Raw genomic sequence first — 12,427 nt, forward strand, 5'->3', positions numbered from 1 at the left:
CTAGAAAAACAATTATGTCTGAGAACAATAAGTTTTCCTGCCACCTGCTATTATAAATATCATCTGGTCCTCCACAGGTAATAAGCATTTGTGGTATTACCTGTTTTCCTTCAAATATAGAAACATAAATGGACAAAACAACTGTTTTTTCCCCTTACCTCTAAATACACTTTTTGGCTAGTCTATTAACTCTTTAGAATATTTTCTTCTTTCTAAACTCATTAGAAAAAATATTATACTCATATGGTAGAGAAGATGTAGGTTGGGACTTTTTTTTTTTTAGAGAGAGAGAGAGATAAAAAAGAGAGAGAGACAATTTTTTAATATTTATTTTTCAGTTTTCGGTGGACACAACATCTTTATTTTATGTGGTGCTGAGGATCGAACCCAGTGCCCTGCGCATGCCAGATGAGTCCGTTACCTTTTGAGCCACATCCCCAGCCCCTTGGTTGGGACTTTTAAACATAAATAAAAACTATAAGTAAGCCATATCTGATTATAAAACCTTACAAAACAATAAGCTTAAAAAATGAATTCACTCCATGTCACAAATGGAGCTAATACCATTTTGAATATATTATTATATTCAAAACCTCCCAGTATTGATTTACAATGTGTGTATTCAGAGAGCATACACTGGTACAGATACAGACAGCAAACAGTCAAGTCCCCTTGTTTCCTTTAAAACATGAATAAAACATAAAATTATACAGTGCATATCATGATCTATGTGCTCTGCACTTTAATGTTCCGCATGTTTCTCAGCACAACTGGTCTGTAGTTTTGCTCCAAATTTTCCATGTATTCAAAATAATCACTCACTCGAAACCCATGCAGTGCTTCTTCCTGCCAAGAAATATTAAGGGAAGTTCATTCACTTTGGTAAAGACATACAATTCCAAGTTAATAATTTTTAAATAATTGATGTAACATTTAATTTCAGCTATGGATGGTGGGGGAACTTTATGTTGCCAGTTAATGTATAATTGCTTTGTCTTTAGTGGGCTGTGTATGCAGATAGTAGGAATGAATCATCTCTTATGAAACAAGGTTGTCTACTCTCAAAACCAAAGATTTTTATAGCTAACAACAACAACAACAATAACAACCCCTCAGATGTCATTAGTCACTTATGAGCAATAATGTGCAGCTTGTAAATGTATCATTTAAAGATCTACATAATGAGGAAGAGGTTAGTTGGGATATTCTAAAGATATTAATTATTGATCTATGAGCCTAACAAAAGCTGAAGAAATATGATATTTTATATAACATTACATCATGAAAGCAAGAGCTCACTGCTTCCAACATAAATATCTGAACTCTCAAGTAACTGTGACATTATTTCACTCCTTCATTCATACACTTACTTGGCTATTACATCGAAGGTTCTTGGTTATGCAATCAAGAGACAAAGATGAATAGGGGCCCTGTCCTAAAATGTTAACAGGTATATGGCATGTCTCCAACTATTTGTATAAGTAACTTCAGTTAATTATCTTCAAAGGAAAGATGTTCATGATGAATGGCAGAACACTAGGTCTTTGTACATTTCTTTCCTACCAAAAATACTTCACTTTTTACAAGGGAGAAAAAAGGATTAAAGTAAGACCAAAATTACTGTTCAAGAGTTCATTTAAATAGTTATTGTTGTAATCATGAAACTGTCAAGAATTTATTCATGTTTTGAACAACCAATTAAAAAAAAAAAAGCTTTGTAATGTTTTGAACAACCAATTAAAAAAAAAGAATTTATTCATTTTCTTCAATTATATTTGATTTGATTTTGATCATCCCTTCACTGAAAGTAATCCTAAAATGGAAAGGAATTACAGTAATGTGTTATTCTAACCAGAGAAAAAAGATTCACTGCCAAAGAACCGTTTCAGTACATAGTCATGATTTTCAAAGAAATGCTTATTGTTCATTAAATATGAATTACAATAAGAGATGACAGCATTTGAACAATAGCTCTAATAATACATTCCAGGGCAAAAAATAAGCAAAATATATTTAGCATCTTTTAATTATTATTCTACTTTAATTTAAACATAAAACTACCTACCTAGGAAAGCCACAGCTATTACTTGACTTAAATATATTTCTTCTTTAGAATGTGTTCTTTGAAATTTTGTGCCTCCAGTTTAGACATTAATTTTAAAGTTAATAGAAAATATTCTGATAACTATTCTGAAGAGATACTCAAAAAATAATAGCACATAAAATTATTAAGGTTTTATTTTACAAGAGAAAAATTTATACATATCAAGATGAATCCTTTTAAATTATGTAGTTTATTATTTAAAATTTGTAGGCAATTTTAACTCTAAATAAAGTTTCAAAATATCTGAATTTCACTTTCTGTCTTCAAAGTCGAATACTTTTTATCTTATCCTAAATGTTCTCTAATGGTCTTTTTAGTAGATAACTTTACCTATAATTATTTTAAACACCAGCTTATCATTATAGTTTTAACAAAGTGTTTCCTCATTATAATTCCTTATTAGAATTTCATTTAAATACCTAAGTATATTGGACTCTATATAAAATATAAATGCCTCTAATCTTTAAATAGACAGACATATTAATTACGAAAGGTAATAATGTAACAATACTCTATAAATAGTACAGTATTCATTCCAAAGATTTTTTTTTTTTTTTTTTAAGAACAGGTTATACTAGAGTGGTTTAAATTTGGGTTACAAAGTTCATCTTGAGCATATTGCATTTTCTTTTTGGTACCTGTTATAACCATTATTCAATCAGTGTGCTTTCAATGATTTTTTCATCATTAATTATTGGTTTTAAATATGGAATTATCAAAAGCATTAAAATTACCTTGCTAAACCATAATATTGAGTGTATTCAGTATTATATGATATGGTATTATTATGGCCTGGATATTAGGTGTTGCCCAAAAGTTCTTGTGAAAATGCAGCAATGTTCAGAGATGAAAACAACTGGATTATGAGAGCTATGATCTTATCATTCTATCCTAATTTGAATGGACTTGCTGGTTGGTAACTGTAGGCAGGTGGGGCACAGCTGGAAGGGGTAGGTCACTGGGTACATGCCCTAGGAGAGTTTTTCTTCCCTGTAGCCCCTTCTCTTTCTTCTCTGCTTTCTAGGCATGAATAGAGCAATGCTCTATCACCAAACCCTTCTGACAATAATGAGCTGCCTCACTTTGGGCCAGTGAAATAGAGTTGAACAAACATAGAATTAATCTTGAGAAACATGAACCAAAACAAACTTTTCCTCCTCTAAGTTATTCTTGTGGGGTATTTTGGCCATAGCAATGCAAAGTTGACTAACACAGGTATATACATACCTTCCTTCTCTCCTTTGTGTATAGAAGTTCAGTTTTAAGTATGTATCTGTTTTCTTCTACTATTGAGAACAGTTGATTAGGACCAGTTGAATTTAGTATTATTTTTTAAGGCAACAAGACTAGTTAATCAAAGACAATGTTATACCGAAAAAGGAATATAGGATTTGGATTCAGACAAACAAACAAATGGAGTTTAAACCTTCTTATGTTACTAGGCAAGAATAAGAACCCAGGCAAATTTAGTGACACTCTAACCCTCGATTTGTCATGTGTTTAATGAGAATAATAATAGTATATGGTTGCTCTGATGAGTAAATATTCTGCTATCTGAACTACTTATTATAGACTACAAAGCCTTATATGATCTGGTCTCTTCTTATCACTAACCCTTCTAATTCATCTTGTTCAAGCCCCAGAGATCTTACCAGTGTCTAAGGGCTCAGGTCATTCTCTTCTGAATTTCTGCAATTGTTTATCTTCCAATTTAAGAAGAATTCTGCCCACAAGTCTTTGCTTCATTTAGGCCCCTTTCTACATCATGAAGAGTGGCCTTCCCTGGACTGTTTGTCTAAATAACATCTCTGATTTCCTCACCATGTTTGATATTTTTAAGACCACATATCTTTTTTTTAAAAGACCACATAAATTTGAAGTATTATACATTTTTCACTACTATTTCTCTCTGAGTAGAATTTAAGGTTAGTGTGGGTAGGAATATCCTGTCTTGTGACTGCAATTGAAGATGGGACACAGTTGTTGCACAATAAATAGATGAATGAGCCAAAGAGTGAACAGACAGTATCTGTCAAGTCCTAGCATATGATAAACACCGAAGGCACTAATGTTGTGCAGAAAAGTGAGAAGTTATATTTTAATCAACTCTGGGTCTTTGAAACAACTGGGATACCTTTTCCTGATGACAATGCAGACCTAAATCAAGCATGGATGATCTATCAAGGATTATTATCTTCAATCTCTGCTCCTCAATCCCTTACCAAGAATAGAGATGCACTCACCTAAGATATTAAGACATTACCTGTCTTCTTATAAATTCTCAGGAATGTGCCTATCATGGACAGCAAGCTATACTTATACTTTCAAAAGAGCTCTGTATCAGTTGAAGTTTCCAAAATTACCAGAGAAACTAATTTCCAACAGAAATATTTTTAAGTGACTGTAAGCCCTGCCAGCTTGGAATTTAAAGAGAAGATAAGGCCTTTTACAGTGGTATATACAAAAGACAGAAACATCAAATGTGCCAACATGTCATGCCTTGGTTATATGACTTAGAACTAGTTTAGGCATTTTATGATGGCCTTTCCCTAATATTGAATTATTAATACTTTTTCAAGATAATGACTTTTTTTAGTATAATGGCTCTGTTTTTTTTACAGACTTTTGAAAAATTACTTATTTTTTAGTTATAGTTGGACACAATACCTTTATTTATTATATGTGGTGCTGAGAATCGAACCCAGGGCCTTGCACATGCTAGGCAAGTGCTCTACCACTGAACCACAACCCCAGACCTATTATAGCTCTTTATTCAAAAAAGTTATGGAGGAAAAAACAGTAAGTAACTTTGAACAGGTTAAGATGGACTTACCACAAAAAGTGCAGAACTTATATACTTAACAAAGGTTATTTAACTAAAAATTTGCACTAATGTCAAGTCTCATATAAGCAGTACTTGAGAGAAAGGTTGAGAAATGGGATTTTATGAATATAGGTCAGTACTTTACCCTTTCTAGACATGAAGTTTTTCCATTTGTGACTGACCTATCATTAAAAAAGGACTGTCTTGGCCAAAGTAGAAGAAACACAACAAAGCTGCAAGCAATATTTCTTCAATATATTACTACTAGATTGCTTAGTAAAATTAGAAATTCAGGACTCAAGAGCCTTAAAACTTTTGAATCCCTGGTGTTTGCATTCTGGATTCTGCTTTCTTAACAAGCTCCAAAGGGAACACTTTTATGTATTCTAAAGATTTCAAACTATTTGAGATTTCATATTAAAATCTGTGAACTCATGCCTTGGCCATGTAAATTGTGATTTAGAAAGTCAAAGCAGTCTCAATCTAAAATAAGCACCCAAACTAACCCTTAGAATCAGGGTAGTTCAGGAAATGTGCATGGCTCTAGAGAGAATGTATGGTGCTTATTAGTATAATGTACATGTTCCCTGAAGGTTTAAGCCCAGCAAAAGGGTATTGAGATATGATGATTAGAGAGATGATTCAATCCTGGCTGGACTAAAGAGAGAGTAGGTCCTTATCAGATATAGCATAACAAAATGTTTCTAAGGTGTGCAGATCATATCCATGCCAGCTGGTACTGTGATATTATATACTAAGAAAACTCAGGGGCTGGGGAAAAACTGAGAGAAAGTAGACCAAAGGTTAGCTATAGCTATGGACTCAGAAAATACTGTTTCTTTTACTTTGTTCTCAATACATCTTTTTCTAAACTAAGAAGCAAAATAAGGGAGATGGGGCAGGGATGTAGAAACAGTGATGGCTAAGTTTCTCTGATGCACTTGCTATGATCCATATAATGTTCTAGAAGTATTTTACAGATATCATCTCATCTAATTCTAATGACAAATATCATCTCATCTAATTCTTATCTATCACAATTTTATGTGATAGGTATGTTTCATTTCATACAACACAGATGAAGAAACTTAAGCATAGAGGTTTAAAAATAAGTCCAAGCTTCCACAGTGAGTGACAAAGCTGGAACTTGAATACAAGTACACTCCACTCAAATGAAATAAAGGCAATGCAGAAATCCTATCTTCAAAACACAGTATATTGAATGTGTCTTATTTTTTTCTCTCAGATGATGAATTATTTTCCATACTATGTATACTTTTGTCTTCTAAGAGCTTAGCATTCAATCAGTTTTTCTCAGACTGATCTCTATTTTTTACCCTGTAAACATCTTCTGGTAACAGCAGCTGCAGCAGCACCAACAAAAAAATCCCTCTTGACAATTTACTGATTGGGTTGAAATTAATCTGATTTTTCATAATTATAAATTGATTTTGCCATAATATGTAGAATTTAGTTGAAGCATTTTAATTAAGTATTTTGAGCCTTGACAGCCTGATTTTCACTGGAAGGCAATCTTCCTAGTCTGGCATTTCAGTTAAGTTAGTCCCCAGGATGAATATATAAACTACAACTAAAATTACTGCCAGCCTATTAGCATGTAAGAGAGGCATGCAACACAGCCAGGCTGCTAAAACACAGACTTCTTCACATGAACTGTTATTACACCAAATCTGCATCTATATTGTATGTCTACTATAGATGAGTCCACTAAAAAGTAAAATTAATTAATTATAGAATGAGGAAAAAAAGAGAAAACTTAGACTTTCTAGCTAGCTGAGATATTGCAAAATATTTATTTTGTTGCATGTTTTCTCCCTGGGATTACAATGCCTACAGACTTTCTGAACTATCATCTGTTACAGAAAAAAAATGTCTGAAGTCCAGTACCACATTCTCCAAAAGAAAAACAGAAAAAGAAAAAAATGAAAAACATTTGAGACCTCAGGTTCAAGGAAGTTGCCTTCAAAGTCAGTTCTAGTTTATATCGTCATAGTATAAGAAAAATACACTTAACCGTTCTATATCATCCAACTCACATTTTTGTTGAATATTTAAAGATGTTATGAAAAAAACAACAATAATTTCTGATATCAATTTATACCCACAGGGTTTATCTGATCTCCTATTTTAGTGGTTTAATCAGAAGAGGAAAAAACCTTTGTTTCCTCCTCCCAGGAAACCTGGGCTCTCTATTCATGTTGACCACCTTCTGATCTAAGTAATCCCAGCTTGTCTTTTTAATATACTGTTTTAGAATCACGAAGCACTCTTCATTGGGCTATTGAAAATGTAAGCAAGGAATCAGAACTCTCAATTACCTCATTGAAAGTCCTGAGCCTAAACCAAATGAATAGAAATGGGCTGATATTCTCTATACCACATATGTCACACAGATTTTTATTCCTAAAGCAATGCTTTTATCATGATACTTTCTGTCAATCCATGAAACCTAAATCAGGAGAAGAACCGAATATTTTTAATCTCCTGGAACCACCTAGCTATCTACAATATTCCAGGATAACTAATAACTGAAAGCATTATACATTTGTGATTTTAAATATTTTAAAAACTCATTTTATTGGGTTTGATTATTTGAACTCAAACTTATTCAACTTTTTAAAAAATTAGCTTGATTATAAAAGTAGTATGGGATCATCCTGCAAAATTAAAAATTTTAAAAGGTCACAAAATATATATAATAAAAAGTTAAAGTTCCAATGTTCTATTTTATCTTCTCTCCTCTTAGAATCAATCACTATTAAATATGTAGAATCATGGAATAATTTGATGAATTAATAACATAACTATCTTTTACCTGAGGGATGTTCCAAGGGAAGGAAGAATAAAATTACTTCTTTAATCAATATTTAATTATTGGCTAATATGTGAAAAAGTGAGAAATGATGACCATATATTCATGTCTATCAAAAACAAACAGTGGACTCTGAGACCTATCTACTGAAAATAAAGCAAAAGATAGTCACATTACCCTCTGGAAAAAGTGTTTTTCCTAATCTCTCAGATGAATGCAAACAACAGAAGTAAAAAGTCAGGTTAGTTCTAGGACACATGTTAAAATTAAATGCTTGCCAACAAATTCTTGAACTGACTCAATTCAAATTTTAGTGATTTAAATAGAAATTAGGTAATAAAGATAATTTCTTACCCCCTACCATGCATTTACAATCTGTTAGTTTTAAATCTATAGTATTATATCCAGTGCACAAGGGAGTCTGAGACAAATTTAAAGTGGTCACCATTTGCAAATCCTGTGACAATTTTCCCTGCTAATGATAAACATGGATTCATTTTCAGTAAGGGACATTTTCACCAGCTATAGTGATCAACTTATAAGAATTTGTAGTCAAGAGAAACATGAAATTGCAATAGTAACTAACATTAATAAGACTCAAGATGATGATATGTAAAGATGCTCTGCTTTTGGCGAGAAGACGTGGTAAGCATTGGTAGAATTTAGTAATGTTTGTTGTTCAAAGTAAATAAAACTAAGGTCACACATTTTTCCTGTTATTTTTTAATATTATTTGTTCATTCATGTATTCTATCAACAAATATTTATTGAGCACTATTTATGATGGGTACAGTTCAAGGCACTGAAAATCCATCCATAAATGAGATGAACCAAGTCACAGTCCTTTTGGAACAAAAATAATATACTGAGGAAGACAGACTAAAACACATAATAAATTTCAGATAGTGAAAAAAACTATATGAGAAACTAAACTGGGACAAAAGGTTAGAGAATTATGGGCTAAGGGTTCTTTGGATATAAGACTACAAATTCCTATAAGTTGATCACTATAGCTGCTGAAAATGTCCCTTACTGAAAATGAATCCATGTTTGTCATTAGCACAATTCCCACCAGTTTAACCTTCCCTGTTGTCTGAATCACCTCTTGGAGAGCACGTTTTTTTTTTTTTTCTACCTCAGTTTTCCTTCTACATATGCAACCATTATTGTCTTGGCATACAATTTCATTATGAATGTTTCTCAGATATAATTCTAGTGATATATGAAGCTTAAAAGACATTTTGAATTTGGTATTTATGAAACAAAAATGCTTGACAGGTTAGTAATCTTAAATAATTGATTGCATTTATTTCAAGAAAAACATCATTAAACTGAACTTTTATTGACTAAGTAAGACAAAGAAACATATATTTTTAAATGTCTTTTGGCACAGCATACTGATTAAGAGCAAAGTTCGGGATTCAGACAGTTGAATTTCATATGGCAAATCCACTTCAGCTGTAAAATGTGGGTAACTTATTTCAGGCCAAGCCTCACTTTCTTATCCCTAGGCGAGCGCGCTACCGCTTGAGCCACATCCCCAGCCCAACACTTTCTTATCCCTAAAATGGATAATAATACCTACCTCTCAAGAGTTGTTTTGGGGATAGGTGAGTGTCTAGTAAAGTGCCTGGCATTAATCACCCAAAGTTAACTGTTAGCTATTAATTAACATTTTTCCCTCAACATAAACATACTTACTTTTAGGAAAATTTGCAGATCTTGAGTCTGAGTGTGCTGTAGAATGTCTTGTTGTAGATGTTTAAATATAGCGATACAGATATACACTTGATAATCAGGACCAAGGAAAATACAGGTAGCAATGTAGTGGCATATTTCTATCCAATCTAAATAATTCCAAAAACACTGGTTTATCCATTGCAGGCAAATCTTTAAAAAATAAAATTAAAAAGTTCATTAAAAATCTTTTAAAACTACATTTTGCTAATAAAAAGCAGCAACCAGTAACACAGAAAGCCAACAAAAAATCTTGTATTTTATAAAAATAGATCGTTAGGCTGCAAAGTAGTGTACTAACAAGTATACTTCTCCTATCTGCTTACCATTTGAGAAAATTCATGGCCTTGGGACTCAGGATAACTGAAGGTATTCGAGCTGCTCTTATAACTACTGCTGTATGCCTTCATTATGCATACTGTCCTCTTCTTACTCATAACACCAGTCTGCTCTCAACAGATACAACGGCTAAGAGAGACCCTTTTAATTCAGAGATGGGAGTTTTTTATTTTTTCTTTTCTTTTCAATTTATTGGTTCTTTTTAGCTGTACATGACAGTAGAATCCATTTTATATCCTACCTATATTCATAGATATAAAATTACACAGATTATAGATTGCTAAGTGTTACATTAATGCAAATAAACTCTTGCTGAATTAGAAAACTTCTTAAACCAAACAAAATTATATATCATATAAACTGGGAGCTAAAGGAGAGAATGATTTAAAAATGAGACTTTCATAAAAACATTTTTTGAGAATAACATCTGTTTAGATTATAAAAGCAATATGTGCACACTGTGGAAAACAGAAAAGTTTAAGAAAAAAAGATCAATAACAACAATGCAGAGATTAACACTGTTAACATTCTGTTATATTAATTCCACCATGGTCAATACCCTACCCCAAATAAACAGACATGTCAAAATCCTAAACCCGAGTACCTCAGCATGTAACCTTACTTGGAAATAAAGTCTTTACAGAGGCTATCTGATTAAAATGAGTTTTTTAGGGTGGGTCCTAATCCAAAATGACTGACTTTGTATAAGAGAAAATATGGACATAGAGACAGTTGGGCCACAAGGAAAGGCAAGGAAAAGACACACCTCATAAAGATAGAGGATTGCAATGACATATCTACAAGGCAAGAGACACCCAAGACCACCAGAGGCTAAGAGAGAGGCCTGAAATAGTTATTTTCTAAGTGCCTTCAGAGTGAACATAGCCTTGTCAACACCAACTTTTGGATTTAAAGTCTCCAGAACTGTGAGAAAATAAAATTTTTGCTGTTTTTAACAACTCAGTTACGTAACTTGTTATTTCAATTACAGAAAACTAATAAAATTTCTTTCCATTATTTAATTTTCATTTATGATTTACAAATTACTTCTGAGGAAAATTTTTTATTGAATTGCTCTTTTTTCTTTTGTTTTTTAAAGGGTGGGAGAGAAAATGGGCATAGATATGGTGTCCTATCTCATTTTTTCATAGGTACAGATACAGGTAAACAAATTTTCCCTCTTTTTCCTAACATTTTGCCCTTTTAAAAATACATTTATGGCCAGGTGTGCTAGCATACACCTGTGATTCCAGCTATTCCAAAAGCTGAGGCTGGAGGACTGAAAGTTTGAGGCCTGCCTGGGCAATTTAGCAAGATCCTACCTCAAAATAAAATTTTAAATAAAGGTCTGGGGGTACAAATTAGTGGTAGAGCATTCCCAGGGTTCAATTCCCAGGATCACATTAAAAAAACAAAAACAAAAACAAACAAACAAACAAAAAACTTGAATAAGCTATAAAAGTTATTTCCTTGATTCAACTTTTTAGCATGTTAATTCTGCTTTTAACTGGTATTAAATGGTATTTGATTAAAATGGTATTTGTTTGTTAGGTTCAATATAACAAAGAACCACAAACTACTGGATTAAACAACAAAAGAAATATATTTTCTCACTATTCTAAAGAAGTCTCAGGTCAAGCTGTAGGTAGGGTTAGCTTCTTCTGAGCCTTGTCCTCTTGACTTCTTGATGGCATCTGCTTCCTGTGTCTTCCCAAGGTCTTTTCTTTGACATATCTTTGTCAAAATCTCTTATTAAGGACATGAGTCATATAAAGAAAGTAAAACAAATTTAACTTGTTTTAAATTGCAAAACACAGTTCCTTGTGAACTAATTATACTCTACAACATTTTTTAAGACATTTAGCCTTGGGCTGGGGATATAGCTCAGTGGTAGAGTGCTTGCCTTGAATGCATAAAAAAGCCCTGGGTTCAATCCCAAGCACCACAGACACACACACACACTCTCTCTCTCTCTCTCTCTCACACACACACACACACACATACACAACAAAACACATCTAGCCTCATAAAGAAATAAAATCACTTGCACAATATGCATTAAGTTTAACCACAGCCTTCCGAAATTTTGCTCTTCGCCTGCAGTTAAGCTCATGTTAAAGTACATTAAGATGCAACACTGAGATCACACAATTATTTTATCTGAACTAAATTTTCTTACTTATATCTAGATTTTAAAAAACCTTCAAAGACTCTCATAAGAATGTTAAAGTTGATTAAAATAATTACTTACAGATACCCAAGGAAGGCAGAATAGGTATGATTTCTAAATGATCAAGTTTTATGATTCAAAGGCACTATTTTTAACAGCTCTTTCAAATTTATTTTATTTGCTCTCTACATAGAAAGAACTAGTACAGAAGAAAACTGTAGAATCAAAGTGGTTTTAAGTGAAGTTTTTTATCTGAGTGACTTCACTAAGTCTATTTATTTCACTGATCCTGCATTTCTCCATCTCTCACATAATGAAGGTTAAAAACATTTAAATACAAATGGAAAACACTTTTTAAATGACAATTTGTCATTACAAACATGAGGCAATATTTCTGTTGTACATCTAGGCAAGATCTGC

The 12,427-nt window shown here is 32.6% G+C and overlaps 1 protein-coding gene across 1 annotated transcript in view; it reads right to left on the reverse strand.

The window, feature by feature from the left end:
* Positions 1–357: 357 nt before the first annotated feature.
* Positions 358–12,427, reverse strand: part of Tbc1d32 (TBC1 domain family member 32) — a 185,562-nt gene continuing 173,492 nt past the window's right edge. The window contains exons 31-32 of the mRNA XM_048800402.1: positions 9,463–9,651; positions 358–846 (exon numbers count right to left, since the gene is read on the reverse strand). Coding sequence (XP_048656359.1) covers positions 727–846; positions 9,463–9,651 — 309 coding nt within the window. The 3' untranslated portion in view covers positions 358–726. The remainder of the gene's footprint in view (positions 847–9,462; positions 9,652–12,427) is intronic.

This window comes from Marmota marmota, unplaced genomic scaffold, assembly GCF_001458135.2.
Source record: "Marmota marmota marmota unplaced genomic scaffold, marMar, whole genome shotgun sequence".
Classification (NCBI taxonomy): domain Eukaryota; kingdom Metazoa; phylum Chordata; class Mammalia; order Rodentia; family Sciuridae; genus Marmota; species Marmota marmota.